This window comes from Macrobrachium nipponense, chromosome 12, assembly GCF_015104395.2.
Source record: "Macrobrachium nipponense isolate FS-2020 chromosome 12, ASM1510439v2, whole genome shotgun sequence".
In the NCBI taxonomy this organism is placed as follows: domain Eukaryota; kingdom Metazoa; phylum Arthropoda; class Malacostraca; order Decapoda; family Palaemonidae; genus Macrobrachium; species Macrobrachium nipponense.
In genome coordinates, this window is record NC_087205.1 from 70,161,472 (window position 1) to 70,183,111 (window position 21,640).

General features: G+C 37.5%; 1 protein-coding gene across 4 annotated transcripts in view; it reads left to right on the top strand.

The window, feature by feature from the left end:
* LOC135224592 (uncharacterized) overlaps positions 1-21,640 on the top strand; it is a 68,554-nt gene that overhangs the window by 41,407 nt on the left and 5,507 nt on the right. For all 4 annotated transcript variants that reach the window (XM_064263729.1, XM_064263731.1, XM_064263728.1 and 1 more), the window contains exon 2: positions 14,940-15,027. In XM_064263729.1, the coding sequence (XP_064119799.1) occupies positions 14,940-15,027 (88 nt within the window). The remainder of the gene's footprint in view (positions 1-14,939; positions 15,028-21,640) is intronic.

Sequence of the window (21,640 nt, forward strand, 5' to 3'; positions counted from 1 at the left end):
TTCTTTTCAAAGATGGAAGAAACCTTATGTAATGAATGATATTTTTAGAACATCATGTTATATAATTGTGTAAAACTGTTTTCCATATAGAAAAATTGACGTGAACGAAACGAAGTGATAAAAAACGTAGTAGCAGTAGTTATGGGTCGAGGCAATGCCTTTATCACTACCGGCACTGACATACATTACTAAGAAGATATGCGACACTGATCACAATAATTATAGCAGTACCGCATAAACATAGTCCTTATATTACATTTCAATATGAAGCTGGTGATAGTTGAACGAGTCCAATTGTTAAATTTTACAGAAAATATCGGAAACTCACAAAATGCTATAAAAAATGATAACCTTAACGGTGTAAACCATACGACCTCACTATATTGTTTTCGATGTCAATGTTTCATTTGTCGGTCTAAGAAACATCCCCTGCTCAGTGACAATCAGTTATTGAATTGCATTTGGTGCAAGTTCCTGTTAGAAAGAGATATCACGAAAGCTTAATATACCACTGATAGGGATGGAAAAAAGATTCAATGATGCATGCATTTCTTTCAAAACCTAAATACATTTTATTGGGAGATACTTTATTCACATCAGCATAATACCTCCATCCTCCTCTACAGCACCACCAACCGCCCCCCCTCCTCCCACGCACATCTCGGGCTACCCCTACTTCTCGCTACCGAGTCCATCACAAGAAAGCAGCAGTAATGATAACGGATATTTTAAAATGCCCCTCACCGCCAAACGAAGCCTTAAAATGCATATGTTTATAGAAAATTTTCTGCTCAAAATTACTTTTTCTTTCATTCCCCACAATATTTGCATGAACTCGTGTTACACCCTATATATATGTGTATATACATATCATATATATATATATATATATAATATATACTATTATACTATAGTACATATATATATATATATATATATATATATATATATAGATATATATATATATACGTATATATAAACCGGTGCCCCAATGAAATTTTTCTGGATCCACTAGTGATTGTGTGTATGAATGTATGTGTATGACATTATACTCTGCAAAAGTAAAAGATGTTTGTAAAGTTTTTTGTGTAAGGTCAGCAGATAAATGGGGTAAAAATATCCAAAGAATATTAGTTACGTGGTATGCAGTGCTTTTGCACATGAGAGAGAGAGAAGAGAGAGAGAGAGAGAGAGAGAGAGAAACTGCATTCACTCAATAGAGAAGGCAATTATATATTGCTGTTACCGATTAGTCTTGATGTCGCTTAAATCTTCGTCTTTTAAGAGACAATAGCCTACATTCCACTAGTTGCTGCATAGCGTGAGCGCACTGAAAGCATACGTCCATTTCTCAGGCCATTTTAAGAGGTTAATTGATATGTCTTGCTACTAAAAATTTTACTACAATCTATTTTATTTTATTTTCTTTATTTACAAAGTGTGAAATTCTAGCCGCTGCGTAAGACTCCTCTGAATGTTATTCTATATCATGTTAGACTAAATGAATGAATGAAATAAGAAGCAAAGCAAATCTGTCGCTCATATGAAACAAAAACACATATCAAGAACACGAAGTAGAAATGATGATAATAATAACGAATGAAAACAGAAAGAGGAATAGAAAGAGGAGTGAGTTGAGGTCTTCGTGTACTGGCTGACTGCGAAATGACCGAAGGAACGGTACGGTCTGGAGGACGCCATTTCGTGCCACTTGGCAACAGCCTGCGAGAGTGGGGAAGGAGGAGGAGGAGGAGGCGGCTTGGCGAGAATGATTGTGTTGTACTCAGGCGGGAAAAATGAGGGATAGGAGAGAGGGAGAAACGACCAAGAAAAAGTGGATGCGCCATAAGAGGAACGCCAGTTACGCCATAGTTAGCTACGGTGGAGAGGGTAAGACTGGCGAGGGTGTGTGGGGTGGTCAGGCGGCGTTGGCTTGTTGCGGTCAGAATTCAAAACCTTGCCAACATTCCGAGTGCATTCAGTGATACCTCCAAGACTTGCGTCAAGTTGCGTGACAGGCACTTTTGTGCGTTAACGAGCGGTGGTTCTCACGAGAATGATCCCATCCTGACTCAACATGAATTTCCATGACAGCAACAACGTTTTTCTATTTAGTCTATATCTTTTTTCTACCGACTTCATGAAATTTCTCTACAATGATCTTAGTGCCAGTGATGTTACAGGATGTGGTGCTTTCCGAGGGTGCGGGGTGGTGGGGTGGGTAAGTTGGGGTCGAGGCTTGTGGTTGGAAGGGGTATTTGGGCGTGTCCAAGTGTTTACCCAGCCGGATGAAGTTGGGTTCGTGTTTACCCAGCCTGATGAAGTTGGGTTCCTTCCCTCTCTCCGATATCGCCCATTTTCCCGTTTGCAGGAGGGATCATGAATGATACATCACAAGATTTACAAACTTTTGCAGCACCAAACCGTTTATTGCTGCCAAAAATGTAACCGTTAGGGACATACCAAAAGTTGAAGCTATGTGGTCATTGTTACTACATTTAAAAAAAAATTCTATTGATTTCTGCCATATTTATTTACCCTGCATAACGTGAGAATAGACCATTGTCATTATTAATACTGGAATGTACTACACATAGAATTCCACAATTAATATTGTTATTATTAAGGTGGGCACACACATGCGAACAGAACCTTGTATTGTAACCGATTCTTGTAACAAAAACGCAAGTGCGGACGGTTCCTCGAACCCGAACCCCGAACCCACGAGGTTCGAGGCTCCGTTCGCCCTCCGTCCCACGGCAATTGTCGGTTTTTGGGCCCCGAATCAAAGGGAGGTCTCTTTGCACGTTACGCAGTGTGTAGAAGGGACCTGTATTGCACGCGTATCAACAGAGGTTACTGAACTAGTTGACACCGGCTATGAACAAGGTCGTCCATAGTAGAGTCCCTTGTTTAAGTCAGTCAGTACTTATAGCTCATACCAGTTTTATAATATTCTCAAAATCTGTCGAAGACATTCTGGTGAAATTTTTGTAGTGGCCAGAAACTTCTTGGAATCTCATGTCAGCGAGTAATTCCCGATCACTGCATTCTACCCTTCTAGTATATAACCTTGATTGCCACCATCTTCTTTTATTTCGCTTCATCTCCATTAAATAATGTATATAAATATACACGGCAGCTGCTACTTGCATGGTGGCCATCGATGGTAAACAACCCGGACAGACTGATAATCGCAGTGGATTGCAATGAAGTTACGTGCTTAACGTGTTTACGGTTCGTCCTCAACATTTTGACACCTTGTAAATATGCGTATCTCAAGTTACACATACAAGGTTCGGCTCTCATGTGTGTACCCACCTTTACTGTATAATTTACTACTGCCATGTGTGTAGTAGGTGATCACTGTAATTCAGGTTAAAACAAGTACATCATATAGTTCTGAAGGTTTATCCTTCTTTTGTTGAATATGTGAGTAATAGTATGTGTCGATGACACTTTGCGAACAAACGGGGTGTTCCACTCAGTGACTGAGGCTTCCTTTCTTTCTTTCTTTCTTTCTATCTATCTATCGTCTGCGGATGCTCAGAATCTCTTGATGAGCGGGTGTCGAAATAAATGGACTCACCCGTTGCGAGGCACTCTTAATTAACTGCAAGATTTTCCTCCTGTTACACCTTTCAAATCTTTTACTGTTAATTTCCATTTCAGCGCTGAATGACCTCACAGGTCCCAGTGCTTGGCCTTTGGCTTAATTTCTATATTCAACTAACTCAACCTAGAAAGTAGTATGCCCCTGCTGACCTCAACAATGAATTAGTTACCTAGCTATTAGTCGAGTGTTGAGGGTCAAAACTAAGGGAAAAGAGAGTGTAAAGCGAAAAAACTACGGAAGCGCGTCCATTGCTCCGTCTGGGTATGCATGTACGTACTATGTGTAAGTGAACGAGACAGTAAGAGTAAGGACAACCGCAGGTCGAAGCCTCTCTTATTACATATATTCCGTCATTATTGAGACTGGTCACTGAAGCTGTAGAACGTCAACCTTGAGAATCAAATTGGTTGCATGTGTCCAGTGTACGTCGTATTCTGTTTGTAAATGTTAAGGTGCCGAATCATTGGCAGCCTCCCACCCCATTTTTTTTTTTTTTTTTTTTTAATAGGGATTCGATTTCCTTTTGAGGGGTATCTTCCAAAATTCGATTTTTGTTCTTTGCAGTCCTTCATTAAACACCAAGGACTTTGGTAACCTGTAATAATTAACAGTAGGCCTCCCTTGTTGGCAAAGAGAAAGTCGGGCATGTATTATCAAATCTGATAATATATTTTTCAAGCATTCCAACAGTGAAAGGAAACAGTCGTTTTCTGATGCCTCCTGCGTTGGAAGAATTGCGCTGTTGCTTGACATTTGACGATGAAATGGATTTTCTGAAAATCACTTTCATAAGCGAAGGATGACAATAAGTTCGCGACCTAGGCTACATCTCAAGACCAGAAGACACTCACGGGTAGGCGAAATATTTTGTAGGCCATTATCATACTTTAGGTTATTATTATTACTATCTGAATGTAAGTAAGGACGACCATTGAGGCACATTCTTAGATTTCCACAGGGCGTAGTCCGAAGGACGAAAGCGAAACGTGAAAACTAGACCTAACTGAAGTTAGAGAAGTTGGACGCCCAAGTAAGAAAAGGGGGAAAAATGATCAGATCAATGCAGTCGAAATTGCATTCATTTCTCTTTCAGCGTAAGACGAAGAAAAGACAAGAAGTTTTAAAAATTCATACAGCCTAATTCTCATCTTTTTACTCAACAACTTGTACACATATCCAGATTGTAAGCGCCTTAGTGGCGTGATCGGTATGGTCTTGACCTGCCATCTCGGTGGCCGCGAGTTCGATTCTCAGGCATTCCATTGAGGTGTGAGTGATGTGTGTTTATGGTGAAAGAAGTTCACTCTCGAAGTGATTCGGAAGTCACTTAAAGCCGTTGGTCCCGATGCCGAATAACCACTGGTTCCATGCAACGTAAAAACATCATACAAAAAAGCATATCCAGAATGCTACGAAGGAGTATATTTGCACCATTTCCCTCAAGACTGATTCAGTGACAGAAAATAAATCGCGATCGGAGTTTGCTCGCGTTCTTATCTACCCATTCTCTCTTGAGTAGCGCAATATGTTCTCTTTTATCCTCCTCTAGGTGCTCACTGTAAGTGCGTACTTGCTCATTTCTATTTAGGTCCATGACGTAACCGTGTAGCCGGGCAGACGGCAGTCTATTGTTTTTACTATGAATGACTAGTTGGGGGGGGGGGGGGGGGGGGGGGGGGGGGGGGGGGGGGGGGGGGGGGGGGGGGGGGGGGGGCGGAGGAGAAATCAACTGGGAGGTCATACAATTGCGTCTATGATGAAAAGGTGATGGCTCACACAGACTGTTCACCAATATAAAAATATTATACATAAAGTGGTATAGGATTCTGTTCATTCTGCTTTATAAAATAAGTAAGTAACGTAACAGTACAAAAGTCATAGAAACTTAATCGTTTTCCTTAGTCGAGGTAAATATGAAACCTCAGTACCTGTCATCTGAGATAAACCATTTGAAGTCCGAATCGCAAACGGCCATTGACGAAATCTTTGCTAAAAGATATGGTCATAATTGTGATATTTGTATGTCACAATTATGACCATATTACCCTTGTTCATTGGGAAGACTAAGGAACCTTCTGAGGAGATTACATGGGCTAGATGTTGAAGCTCCACGACGCTGGGTTGAAGAAGCATAAAGCAAGAGCATTTAGGGGCTGGAGTGAGCGGCGATATGTCAGGAGGACCTAGAACTAATGGTATGAGTGTAGGTTGGACACAAATATATTAGAATTTAGACCTTGTTCTTTAGATGACCGTAATCCTGAGCGCGTCCATTCTTTTCTGGCAGTGATCACACACACACACACACACACACATATATATATATATATATATATATATGTGTGTGTGTGTGTGTGTGTGTGTGAATACAATGAAACTAATTAACGCAATGAATATAAACTTGGTAACATTGCCGTTTTGATCACAAGGGAGAACCAAACAAGAAGACTGAAATTGCAGCTCACTGAGAGGTTGAAGGACGCTGTTGATGATAATTACCCTCGAGTAATTGCAGTCCTTATTTCGAGAGCTATAATTTAAGGCCAAGCGATAACTGTCAAGAGTTCCCCTAAAGAACCTGCATCCTTCCTCTTGACTCCCTTCTTTCACAAGACGTCTACAATGTGAGAGGACAAGGGTATTGTATTCACCATATACACCAGAATTTATGAATGCGGAGGACTATGTTAAAATGCTGAATGACATGGAATTCATGGACCTGACCTGGATATGAATTGACTAAGGAAGCCAAAGATCATCATTACTTCATCTGGTGTCGCAAGTGAGATGACCGACCATGGCGTGTCAACGTAATGGCGGAGAATTACATTTTAATTCCATAATTGACAGAATGCTTTGAAGTTTGTTACGTAGAATTCCCTGATGAGCAACATGGAATGTGAATGAGTATTAAAGTGTGCTCACACGCTGTTTTTTATGTACATTCATACGTACAGTGGAAAGTATACATAAACGTACGTATTATATGTACTTATACTTGCAATTCTTCTGCTTACAGATGCATATACATACACTACACTGAATTAGTATTTTGTATGTATAAGTACATACATATGCAGTCATACATACTAGATATTGACTGGGTGCACTACATGAACATGCAGAACTGTAATAGGTTCGGAAGCAGTAGAGCAATTTTCCTATTGGTAAATAGGACTTAATGACTGTCGTGAGTCACGTTTAATTAAGCCTGTTAGCTTTTGTATCCAAAGCTTTTCGTTTTGATTATCCGTTCTTGTTACTGCTGGAAATCTGCTGTTAAAGATAACTATCGTCCAGGATCTGATTGCTGTTCTTGTTGCGTTTGTCGGTTTTGCTCTGTGGAATCCGAGTTTGACTTCCTCGAGCTACGGCCATGACAGTTCATTGTCAAATTGCAGATGCTGAGGTGGGGCGAGATTTCGATGACCTTTGGCCTCATAATGAAGCAGACAGGTCGACGGCTAAGAAACACGTTAGAAAGGCGTTTTCATGGCAGGGCATGGGAGTTGACAATGGCAAATAAGGGGAAATATCCTCAAGTCATCTGTTTTAATATTAAGTCTCAATACTTTTCAATAACTTTATCAAATTTATATAACCAACAGAGTATATTCGAAAAACCTCTTGAGAGGGATGAATATTAAATAAATGATGCGAACTGAATGAAGTAAATCGTTGTTGTCATATAGTAATTGTAGGAGCCATTTTTGTGGTTGAAAATTGCTGTCTCATACTACGATAATGGAGCTGCCTAGTTGGTGCTCTTGTCTCTTTGCTTTGCCCAGCCTTGTCACTCACTACTCCACTTCCCTCCGTTGTTCATGTTTGTTGTTAAAGGAAAGTGGAGGAAAATAGTACAAGTACGGGCAAGATTCTGTAAATGAAATATGAACACTGCTACGCAACAATCAAGAGGTTTAAGAGAAACCATTAACGTCCTTCCGAAGGACGAAGGTTCCTGTTTTATATATATATATATATATATATATATATATATATATATATATATATATACATATATATACACACACACACACACTTAAAAGACGCCGTTCTCAGAGAACAAACAGGTTCCTTTTTTGTACTTTTAAGCGTAAAATTTTTTAAGTTGTGTTGTCGATTTTTTTTTTAATAATTGAACGAGTTACATTAGAAATAATTGTTTAAAATATGAAAATTTTGAAAAAATGCGTCATGGTCTCTGCTATTGTTCCCATCGCACATGTCTCTTCTTAGGTCTGCGGAAAGCAAGTCTACTGTTTTCACGAGTTACTGACAAATGCACTTTTAAGATAATATATTTGGGTTTTTCATTATTAATACTGGGAATGTCTTGTGATAATAACCGTAGTAAAAATGCCATTTAAAAACCAGAAGGCCGAGGGACTGGAAAAGAAGAAAAGGAGAATTTAAATCTTTGATTCTGAATACGTCAATCAACATACGCTGTCAACAAAATGATTCGAAGTCTCAAATAAAATCGACTGGCAGCAACCAACGACAAACTTTCACGTACCCGTTCCTGACTTCCATTGGGGCATTTTGGTTATTTTTGCCAACCAAGTAAGAAACTGATTCCGTAAATGACCTAATCCAGATGCTGCATGATCTATATATATATATATATATATATATTATATATATATATATATATATATCTATATATATTATTAATATATATATATATAGAGAGAGAGGAGAGGAGATATTAGAATCTATATTGTTTACAATGAAGGCTCGGCCAATAAAGGCAATTGTTAGCAGTTACAGAAAATTGGCCGATTTTGCCTCAGTCTCTTTGAGCAGAGCAGATGAGACGGATATGTTCTTCCAGTACCACTTCATGCTGTTCTCTCTCTTTAGATTATTCATAGGGGGCGGCCTGGCGTCAGTGGCCGAGTGGTCCAAAGCCATCAGATATTATAGCTAGCCTGCTAATCAAAGAGATCTCTATATTTAAGTGGAATGCGGTTAATCCATACACAAACATTAATGTAAATGTGTAATATATATATATATATATATATATATATATATATATATATTATATATATATATATATATATATATATATATAATACTGTATGTGCCATGGTCTCCGCAACATTACTCCCATGAATATAAATATTCTGATATGATAAATGAAGCCAGATTACCCCCATGAATATAAATATTCTGATAAGATAAATGAAGGTGAGTCATCCAGTTTCATGAAGTAGTAGGGCCTTATTGTCAAGTCTTATAACCTGTATTTATCAAAATTATGAGATGCCTCAATTCATTGGTCTTTTCTCTACCAGGTAGGCGTGAATTTCTTTACTGCCATTAAGAGCTTGGAATAAAATCCATCTTATTCGAAGGAGAATGTGTCGTCAATTTATAATGTCTCTGCTGAGTAGGGTTAGTCTTACAGGAGACATAGCCAGAAAAAACTTTTTTCCGTAGAGAAAAAAATCGCTTCATTGCTCCCTGGATCTCAAGTTGCCGTAACCTAGTTCCGTGCTAGGGCACGAGTCTTCGATCTGCAAAATGAAGCAACATCGGCTGTTACCATTTTTGAATGAGTGATTATTAAGAAATGCAAAGCACTGTTGATACATCAATCCTTAGCACTTCCACTGAGCTAGTCATGGACTAGTCATCTCGTCTCAAAATGTGTTTCACTTCCATATCAACCATCCCTTCATAAATTCCTACCTTAGCTTCAATAGACATTCTAAGACTTCACAAACTTTCGCACAGACGCCGCTCGCTGTGCCTGGGAGTCGCCTCCCCTCTCCAGGACCCACTCCGCTTCTCTCCTTTCATTATCCTTTTTCGCAAATCTTACATATACAGTATATTTATGTTCGTATACATACATACATTACATATATATATAAATTATATATATGTGTGTGTTTTTATATGTATATGTAGGTGTTTGCATTCAGCACAAGATATTAATTTTTTCTACAGTTTTCATCCCCCATATACTGTACTAAGGTTTATAATCCGGCTTGATTTATACCTGTGTGATGATTATGTTAACATGAATGATAAGAATTTATATGAAATATGAAAATGGCAATTTTACAAATACTCTCAATCTGCCACACACTCCCATGTCTACACTTGAAAGCCACAGATAATGTTGTGGGAGTGAAGGTCGGAAAGGGGGGGGGGGAGGCGCGAACCCAAGGCCAAAGGCTACAGTACTCGCTAGAGAATCAGAAACCAAGCGACCAATGAGAGAGGAGGGTTCGTTAGCAGCTCTCCCTCTGCTGTATATGGACCTCTAGTCAGGGGGTCATACGATACTGCCCCCCCCCCCTCTCTCTCCCGGGGTCCCGCCGTTCATTCAAGGAATTCACCTCCCCTCTTTAGGTCTCTTCTCCACTCGCAGTCTTAACCTAAAAATAACACGGCTGTTTTCCACTCGCATTCCCATTGCGTATTCAGTATTGCTCCGGTTTCACTCGAAATGTTACATTGTTAATGCTGACAAAGTTATCATACTTATAATATCAACGAGGATAAAATAAGACCCCTTTCATATTAAGATTGCTCTTATAATACTTAAGGTTTACGAGAACTAAGGAAATAGTCCTCTTAAAGTTTAAGTATTTAAAGGGTATTTTTAACAACATACAAAAATTACAACAATGCACTTTATTCAAGACAAGCAAATTAACTCGAGGATAGTTATATCGATTGTCGGTGAGATGTAAAGGATAATCCTTTGTTCCCTTTCTATGTACTTTATTATAGCCGCAACGTTTCAAGACACAAAAGTTCCATTTTCAAGCTATAAAATGATAAAACGTATATATATATATATATATATAATATAGTAATATATGTATATATATATATATATATATATATATTTTTTATATATATATATATATATAATTATTGGCTATTTGGGCAAACTGTATTTTCCCTCTTATTTGCAATTTCTATTGAAGCAATGGCCTTTACTTACAAGAGACTGTCCTTTTATTTAGATTTTGTATTAGTCTACACTTCTTTTTCTTTTCAGGTAAGCTTCTCAAGGAATAAAGAATGTTCACGCTTGGTTCCGTTTACTCCTTCTAGTCGACGGACCATTTCCTCGCCTTATTATATATATATATAAATATATACGTATGTGTGTGTGTGTGTATGTAATATGTATGCATGTAGAATCAGCTGGTAACTTTTTGCCAGATACATATGTACGTATATGTATAAACTATACTCATGTAAGTTATATATATGTAAAACGTAAATAAAATTGTCTATATATATTCTATATATATAAATATATATATATTTATATATATATTATAATAATATATAATATATATATATATATAATATAAAATAGTTAGTTGGTACTTGTAGAGTTGACTGATTTCCAAGGTCGTCCGTGAGTTAGTTAGTAATAGTATGGACAACACCTGAAACCTTCTCCACGAATTCGTGCATAATGCATACAGGTGAATAGTGACAGGAAACACGGTCTGCTCACTGGAAGACAAAACAAGATGAAACAGTCACGGATAGAGAGCAAACTTCATACGAATAAGAAATGTATTTACGGCCAAGTCACAACAATCTCATGTAGGGATACACGCAAATAACTAAAGGAGTTTGTCGCCCCCTTCTTCTCGTCTACCGAGACAGTGTTACGAATGATTATAAGTAAATGATTAATAACTAAATCGAGATGAGTAACAGGTGTGCATATTGGATGGTGACATCACCAGTCATGCTCTCTTCCTGCTGCAAGGTTTCCTCCCTCAGCCTCCCTCCTCCCACCTCCCTCATTGACAGTCAAGTCGTCGTCCACACTCCGGATCATTTTCATCGCTTTTCGTCTGCCTGTGCAACTTCCTTTTTCTTTTCTTTTTTAGCTGATAGGTAAGTTGGGTGAAAGAAGAGAGAACATGGTAGGGTATGGATTAGAAAGTAATGTAAAGTGCAGTTTATCCACAATGTCATTTGGATAAGGGTACAATTATATTTCTTACTATGGCCTTCATATTAACATATTACAATAATGAATTTACATTATGTTAACATGGTGAATTGTACAGATTACATATTTTAAATCCTGTTTCTTAATAGTATAATTCAATTTTAAAAAAAGTCCGTATTTTCTAATCTTAACCTTGATGTTAACTTATCATAATGATTTTGCAATATATTCACATAGTAAATTCTACATATGTCTTTTTCACAAGACATTTCTTAAAAGCATAATGATTGAGGTTCATCGCGATGAATATATGAAGATACCCTTCCCCACCATCTGTGGTCGTGTTGTTTGGGTAGTTTCTCTCTTCTGCTTCCGATTCCTCTGTTAATTCACTATTAGGTCAGCCAGACCCCAATTTTAAGCCTCTTCTGCGCACCTACGTCATCTGAGGTAGCGTGGTGGTGGGAACCATTAATTAAGAGCGTATAGATCTAACACACCGTCTTTTTTTTTCTTTATTAGAAAAGAATGTTTTTGAAGATGTGATTTTTGAAGTGTCAAAGAATGTAAATAAAATAATATTTGCCTTTAGAAAATACTTCATCACGTTACAACTTTCATTTTGTTTTCTTGGTGCCTCCTTGCATGGTTGCCCTTGACATTTCCTTTAATTTATCAAATTATTAAGTCATTCGAAAATATACTGATATCTTTACAATAAAAAGCAAGAACATCGCCTGGAACTTCAATATCAGACTTTTTTTCAATTTAAAGCAAAGCATTATAAAACAATGTTTGCCCTCCATGAGTGCTATCCCTTGTACAGACAGCATAACACAGTCTATCCGAGTACCATTCATTGGTATCTATTTATTCTTATTTCCTATAGGGTATTTCACACAAACTTTTTTTTTTTTACAATATATCCCACAATTTATTTAAGTGCCTCCTCCTCAATTAGTCCCTCGATATTTCTTTTGATTTCTGTGTCTGCTCTCAAAAGGTCTTCCTCCTCATTAAAAACATCTTTTTCTAAATAAAAATCGAAATTTCTAAACATCTGTGTTGTTACTCATATTTCTAATGTGCTAACTCCCTTTCTTTTGTTACATATTCCTCTTCATTGGCAGATTCAAGGGATTTTTCGACTGAGGTGACACCTTCATTTCCTTCCCTAACAACAATTTTTTAAGCCTGAGTATAAAATTCACTGCTTTTGGATGATCGTGGTGACCGACCATTTGCCTTATGCACCTAAGAAATGTTCAAGGCAATATTGATATAATCTTTGTGTCAGCAGGTAACCAATACTATGAGAGGCTTTGAACATATTAAATAAAGCAATTGTGGATTTACATGAAAAAATTATTCCTTTCTCCAGGTATGAATATTTACATGAAAACATTATTCCTTTCTCCAGATATGAATATTTACATGAAAAAATTATTCCTTTCTCCAGATATGAATATTTACATGAAAAAATTATTCCTTTCTCCAGATAGGCGTATTTTTTTTTAGCATTAGGACTTAACTTTCATAATACTCATTACCTCGATGACCTTGAGCAATTTACCCGTTTGTGTTTCTACATCAATACCAAAAACATAGATTTTACCAAACTATCCGTACATGCAAGAAGAATTCATGATGTCGAGCCAATTATTCATTATTAAAATAATAAGATCGGACGTTTCACTCCAATTTTGGCACTTCAGCAGTCCCCTTTCGCCCAAATATTTTACCGATTTGGCACATGATGTACACAACATTTTCACTGTTAATTTAACGCAATGTCTCTGTTGACCAGTTACATTTAAATGCATTTCATTGATCTTATATGCAAGCTCATGGTCTGTTTTGGTTTTACCAAGCATTTCTCGTATGCTAGAATCTGAAATACACTCCATTATTAAGAGAAAAAAAAAGTTATTAAAACTATTTCTTGCTAATTTGATTAAATGGGGAACATAGAGAACAACGTTAATTCTGTCTGCACGACAACAGGCACGTATGTACCCAATGGTCTTTGTATGGCTTTTCCTTTGGAAAACGATGGTATTATATATTGGAATTTTTCGTTTTTTTACGTGAATTAGAACAGCCAAATACCGCGTAGTTGCTTGGCATTATAACTGATAGAATAAATGAATAAATAAAAAGATATATGGGCACACAGCAAGTCCTGTTGTTTACCTTTTGGTTAACCACGTGTGAGAGACCAGGGCACGTGACGTCACGGTACTGGTGATTCATACCCAAAGCTGCGGCCCTGGCTAACCTGTTGTATCTAGACCGTGATTGTCTCCAGGTAGATAAATCTGTCTCTCTGATGGATCAACAGGCACCTCCTGTCCCTCAATTTCAGTGCTTACCCAGTTTCCTCTAAAGCGTTATGCGAATCATTTAACTGGTGGTCAGGCCGATGTCGTTGTTGTTGTTTTAGATTTAGTTGGCCTTATGCCAGCACGGGCTCTTGCTCATAGAGCAACCCGCAAGGGCGGATGTCAATTACTGGTGTAACCGCAGTGTTACAACGTAAGCCTCAACCGAACCTGATGGCCCAGTTATCAGGAAAGATCGGTATCAAAAGTATACCCTCACTGTTTTGGAAAAGTATTTCTGTATCACCGAGAGCATTCAAAATTGCGCGTACTGCAAAGCAATGTCACAGCCGCGTTGAATAAGCCAATTTATCAAATATTTTGCTCGCTTTCAAAAGCTGTTCAAGGGCAGTTACAACCCCTGAACCCAGCTGCAACCCAAGGCTGTATGTCATATCCTTCAGCCACAAGGCAGTTGGAGTCAGGTGCTGCCTTGGAAGTCTATAATGGACACGAGGAATAAAGACACATAAGTGAAATAATAGCTTACCGCGAATCTTCTGGCAAATGTTTCAGCTTTTCGCTTTATTATGTCGATACGCATCATTTTTCGTGGAAACGTTTTTAACATTTCGTTCGCTTCTTCTGACCGCAAAATTGAAAGATGCTTTGGTTTTGGTTTGAGGGTTTTTGCCGTTTGTATGTCAGCAAGGATGCACAAACATTTGTCGTGGGTGCGGTTCTTGACTGGGCAAAACCATAGATATATTTAGCTTTCTCTCTCTCTCTCGGGAAAAAATGAAAAATAAATAAAGTTATAACCCACCTGAACAGGGGGTTTCCATGTGGCTAATGCTAAAACAGATTATATGCGTAATTATGGCTATAACTAGGAGTAACTAGTTGTTATTCTTCTGTTATTACTGCCAAAGCCTAGGCTTTATAAGAATAAAATAATTAGGCGTTTTCATTGCGAGAAGCCTTAGCTGTTCTAAAATGTTCTTTAATTATTACAACTATTACTACTGTCACTGATGTTTTGATTTCTTTGCAGAATGGGGGAACACAAATGCCTTTTGAGCCAATGCTGCTGCGGCTGCAGCCTGCGAACCGGCTCTCTGGCAATCGGCATCATTGGATTGGTAAGGAAAACACACTTTTGTTATTTTTGATGAGATACTTACTTGAGTGCAGTCAACTTACCATTTATGATGTGGATATTAATTCATTTTATTTTTTTTGTCGTCTGGATTATCGACTAAGAGTAACCTGGTCTGAAATGATGGTACCTTACTGATGAGGACTAGTTATCCAATTAGTTCAAGTTAGGCCAGTTTAGGTCAAGTTTCGTCGTTTTAGGTGCATTTCTCTTATCGTTCTGTCAGTATTCCCAAATTATTGTTTTGAATGTTGTTCTGTCATGCAGATCGATATTAACATAATAACGAGCCGTCTGGAGTCAAGTTTGTTCGTCCTCGCCATTTCCTGTTTGGATGACATTTGAACGATAACAATATCTTGGAACTGTCAAGAAAATGACACTAGCTAACTTTTGTGAGGCGCAATTCACCTTGGGTCGTTCACCGTGCCATTAATCATCAAAGCTGCGCGTTGTTTGTGACGCCATATTTAACTTTAGTCCGAAACACTACCTAACAAGATCCCAGCCTGAGATCCTATTGATGACATGTACATTATCAGGAACGACAAATTGAGCTCTAAAGTGAACAGTAGAATGCCATTTGGTAGTCATGTGCAATCAGGCATCTCTGCAACATGGCTGGTGCTGTCATCAACATCCTCACCATCGTCTTGTTTATATCTCGAGAGCCCCTTCTACTGGCTCGCATTTGGGTCATCGAGCGAGTCTTCATTCAAACATTTTTCTCATTTTCTTCAATGACGACCTCTTCTATTCTGTGACTTAGTCGCCGTTTATTTATTTATTTATTTTTTTTACAGTAGACCTCCTGTCATAATCTTTACGAGGATCACATTTGACTTAAACTGAATTAAGTTTCCCTGGTGCCGGAATGTCAAAAGATCCTGTTCAGAGGCAATGGAAGAGCCGAAGGTTAGATGATACATTTAGTGCAATGAACTCTGCAGAATATGCAAATTTTCATGCAAAGTAGAAAGGAAATTGTAATATCAAGTGTTCTGCATTGAAAGTACACTTTTGCGCACCACTGGATATGAATTACATCCAGTTTAAGGATATCTGAGTTGGCCTGAATGATCATATCTTGGCTCATCAGGCAAGATATCCAAAAGCCTATTTATCTGTGCACTTGCTGAATCGCAATCGTTGCTGGGCACAGAAGACAAAAAGTTACAGGCGTAAAGTGCAAATTACAACCTGGATTGGGTTACAGAGCATCTGACTCCATTTCGAAAACCGAAGAATTGAAGGGCAAAAGCCTTCAGTTCTAACGGAAGAAGTGACCTTTGCTTTATTCTATGCGTTTATTTTAGAACGCTGAAGGCTGTCCTGGGCGCTTCATAGTTTCATACATTAGCCTAAGCTGAATATGCGGAACGTCTTGCAGGTTCAGTACTTTTTTGTTTCGTGCAATTACGTAGCCTTCTTTCTGTTCATTTTTCGGGAGAAGTTTGATTGAAAACGACTGTGGTATCAATGTTTCTTCCGTAAATGTTCTCAGTTATTAAGTCAAATGTTTGAGACAGTTTGCTTTGATGATGTCGTAATAACTGACGTAGGACCTCCGTTATTAGGTTCCATCTGGTCAACGTAATGGGCCGTTTCTTGTTACCTTTTGCCGATGCGCATCTGTTCAATCTGATCTCCTTTAAAAACTGCTCTGCTTTTATTTTACAAATACGCTCTGATAATAAAAGCGATTCAAATGTGACTTTCTATCACTCTCCCGATATTTTTTGTATTACATCTATGTAAGCTAAGGTCCCCGTAAATGGCGTCTCGTTAGAAATTATTGTAGAGGATAAATGAATCTAGAAAACTGATTTCCCGGTCTCATGTTGGCCACGGTTCGTGATGTTTGCCGGCAAAGAAAAATTCAATGGAAGCGAAATCATGGAATGTGTACGAGTCATTGACGCAATGTTCATTAAGCATTTCGACGCGTTGTTGTCTTCTTAATAAGCATTAGACACTTTTGCACCGTGAGTATCTTAAACTTTATTAAAAGATTCGATGAGAATGACAATGACCGAATCACTCTCAACCTTTGCCAACAGCTTTTCTTCAATTCCTCCCGCCAATGACCCATCTACAGAGACAGGACCCGTCTCACTGAAGGAGCGCTTCCGAGCAAAGGGGGAGAAGGTGTCCCTCCCCTAATTGAAACCTCTTCTTCCCTTCCCGTTCCTCCCCTTCTCTTCTCTTCTCTCCTTCACTTAAGATTAGAAGAAACGGAGGAAATGAGGATATGCCGTGGTGGCTTTAGGCGTTGAGCGACTCCCCGACCCTGGGGTGCGTTTGTTTCGTCCTCACTCCCGCTGCTGCAGCCAAGTTCTACGCGATAAACTACAGAGAAAACATCAATAAACATATTGTCATTTTAATTTGTGATATGTAGGCGACCAGGCCGTGGATTGTAGTTTTATAAGACGGCACAATAAAAGTAAAGCAATGTAAGTAAATAAACGCACAGCAGGCCCCAGATACTCTTGCGTTCACAAATGCCTGCACTGTGCACGCTCATCCGAACAAACTCCTTCGAGAAGTGTAGATGTTTCTGGCATGAGGTGGCTGCGCCCACAACCACCCACACACGGCTCCACCCACATAATGCGATCACAACCCCCGCCCCGCCCACCCTCCCGCCTGAGCGCCAAGTTTCTCTTCTCATCCGAAAGGCAAGATTTTGCAAAAGGTTTGAGCACTATTTGCTCAAGCGATTCATTCGCTCTGATTTAGGCAAATGGCTCTATGTTTGTCTAGTAACGTTATATTCAGAAGCAATTTTGTTTATTTTTTCGTGAATCACGGTTTACTAAAAAGCCAGAGTGGTCTGATAAGGAAAGAGCGGTAAAAGAATTTGACATCGTCTAAAATCTGAATATTTATCATGACAACCATTTCAGTGAAGAAGGAGCTTAAATTTTTTTTTAATTCAATTAAGTATCAACTCAAAAGCAGTGTTCTTGAGGTGCATGATTTGAAATTTCATGTAATGAAGGAGGTCAGGGTGCCAGAAATAGGCTAGCCAGGAGAGAACGAAAGGGCATTAGTTCTTCTCATTCAAAGAATTCGGATTATCTTTATTCGTACTTAATAGCGCAAAAGAAAAAAACTTATTCGTACCTAATAGTACAATAAAAAAAAAAAAAAAGTGCAATTGTACCGACCCAGCGCTGACAGGGAGAGTAAATCCTATCTTTTTTTCTCTCTTTTTTTTTTTTTTTTTAACTTGTACAATGACCGATGAAGCACCAAAGACCTCTTCTGGGCATCTTTACTTAGTCTATAACTTCCAGATTTGAGTCTGCCGTTCATTAGGCTACTTAAGATTTATATCTCTATATCAATATAATCATATTTATAACTGACAAGTTATAGCTCAGCCTTTTCAAGTCACAAATGAATTATGACTAACAAACAAATAACGAAATGAAGTTGAAGTTATTACAACCGACTCTTAATCTCAGATTTCCGGACTGTTTTGAAATTTGGATGGAAGGGGAATTACAAAAGTAATTTAGCAGTTTTGACATTTGCAACTATAATGTCTGCGGAGAAAAGGCCTGCTTCTAAGATAAGCATCACGTAATTTAAGTTTATACTAACTGTTGGAAATAATCGAATAATACTAACTGTTGGAAATAATCGAATAAAGTGCTTACCGATGGCTCAGTAAAGAGAAAAATGTAAACAACATAGGTCAAAATGTAAATGTAAACAATATAGGTCAAAAAACAAATAAACTGTAGAAATTACTGAAGAAACACAAACCGACAAAATTGTCAACTGCTTACATACCATTAACAAAATACAAAAATTTAAGTAAATACAAATAAATACATGAAAATAAACAAGCTCGTATCGTTTACAAAATCGATAGAAATCAGCTTCATAATGGGTCGACTAGTGGTGAAAACGATTGCTTTCCAAGGTCCTCGCGTTAAACTTTAAACTCGTCACTACGCCCTCGACTCCTGAAAACAGGTGAAACGTGTGTATCACCCAGCTGGCGAAAAGGCGGAGCAAGACCAACGTCTCTAACTCGTTTGCAGCTAAATTTAATCCGGTAAATGCACGCCTCGTGGCTCCGCTGGTAACGCCCGCAATATAATGGTCGGTGTGTCATATTGTTAAGGGAAAATTGCGTCCAATATCAATTCATTGATTTTCACTCATCCGTGTAGACTAATCCTGGTGCTATATACTCGACGTCACTGCGCGATTGAGTAAAGGGACGTGAAATATAGTACTTATTTACAAATTAATGCTATTATATTAGTATAAGTGACTCTTACATATGACTAAGTGGTTTAAAAAAATGCTCATTTGGCTCCTTAACATTTAACGGCAAATTCACATATAGACACAAAGAACAAACAACATACACACACATGTAGGTGAACCCACTAGGCGAAGCCACAAATATCGTTAACTTCCGAATTCGCTATATCTATTAAATAACTTACACCTTAAACTTATCTTGAATTCTAATTGATGAATGGCCTGTGTCGGCCAGGATTCGAACAATAGGCAGTGACTTTAACCACTCTGGCTTTGCGCAGAGAAGATTGTCAGTTATATAATCTCCTGTGGGTGTGGGTGTAAGTTATTCCCAAAGTATAGTGAATTCGATATTAGTATGAAAAGAAATGCGTGTAGAAGTGATATATATATATATATATATATATATATATATATAATATATATATATATATGCTGTTGCTTTTGCAATGCATATCATCCTCTCTGTAACAACTGTATGAAGTGTTGTAAAATTGGTTGCAATATTTTCAGATTCCTTATTTTTCTTAGAGTTAGTAGTACGTTGTATTATTGTATGTTCAGATTTATGAAAATGGCTGTCAACACTTGAGGCAGCGTGGTTAATTTTTTTTTTTTTTTTATTAACAACCATGCGACGCTTGTGACTTGTTTCAGACTTGTGTCTTTGTCGAGAAACCACGTGAAGATCGCATTATCTTTCGTAAGATCATTCTGTTCTGCCTAAAACGTTTCACATACGTCTGATACCTTTCAATTCATATAAGTAGTAACAGATGTTTTTGTATTGAAAACTATCTCAATTAACTCTCATATCTCTTGATTTGTCAAAAGAGAATTTGTTGACTCGTAAATACTTTAAATTTGAAGTGGAAAGGTTTGTGAAGTCACTCAAGGAAATGAAGAAACTAATTTCATCCGAGAAAATTCTATAATCATATCTTTTACTTTAAAAGACTTTTATTGTCTTAAATCGAGTAACAATAAGTGTTATTTATGATTGTAATCCCACTTTCTATAATGATTTAGCAAAGGAACTTCGGGTCCAAAACGATTTGAGCCCGTCAGGCAATAATGTCTCGCCCAGCTAACTACCATACAAGATGGATTGGGTCATTAGATTTTAAACCGTGGCATAAGGAGATCATATCTCCCTTTCTTGCTCTCTCGCTCTCTCCTTGCACAAGAGATTTTTGATTTCACATTAACGTAAAGATTTTATTAGTGGTCGGTCACTCATAAATTTTAGATTTGGTATTTCTTAGAGTTTTTTAATATTGCTTAAGTGCTTATTGTGGAATCTGAACAGACATTTATTCTTTTTTGGATACTATGGTGAATTTTTTTTAGCTAGCTGGAGCAGAAACATAATTGGTACCAAGGTAATGTGTTATTACAAGTTTTCAGTTGCAACTTAAAAACATATTTACAGTGGCAAATTTTTATATTCTGTGTTTATTTCTTATTAAGTGATTTTTTGTGCATTTATCCATTTTTCTTATTGGTGTTATACACACATATGGTGTTATACAGCACACACACACACACACAATATATATATATATATATTATAAACATCACACACACACACACGCACACACACACACACACACACACATATTATATATATATATATATATATATATATATATATATATATATAATATTTCAGTCAGCAAGATATATAGACTTCAGGAGGGTCCATGATACACATGTGTTTAAAAAGGCCATGTTTATTAACAGCAAAGAAACGTTTCGCACTACTCAGTGCATCATCAGTCTGTCAAAGTAAAAGACACAATAAAATACATTATTAACATAAAAAGGAATTCACAAGGTAATTAAAATTTACAAGTTAAAACAAAAAAGTAAAAGAGTATAAAAAGTACATAAAACAGAAAACCAAAAAGAGACTACCAAAAACACCAACCATCTATAAGCAGGAGAGAAGAGGGAATGACATACAATGACGTCCAAGGCCAGACGACAACTGTCATTGTATGTCATTCCCTCTTCTCTCCTGCTTATAGATGGTTGGTGTTTTTGGTAGTCTCTTTTTGGTTTCTGTTTTATGTACTTTTTATACTCTTTTACTTTTTTGTTTTAACTTGTCAATTTTAATTACCTTGTGAATTCCTTTTTATGTTAATAATGTATTTTATTGTGTCTTTTACTTTTGACAGACTGATGATGCACTGAGTAGTGCGAAACGTTTCTTTGCTGTTAATAAACATGGCCTTTTTAAACACATGTGTATCATGGACCCTCCTGAAGTCTATATATATAATATATATATATATATATATATA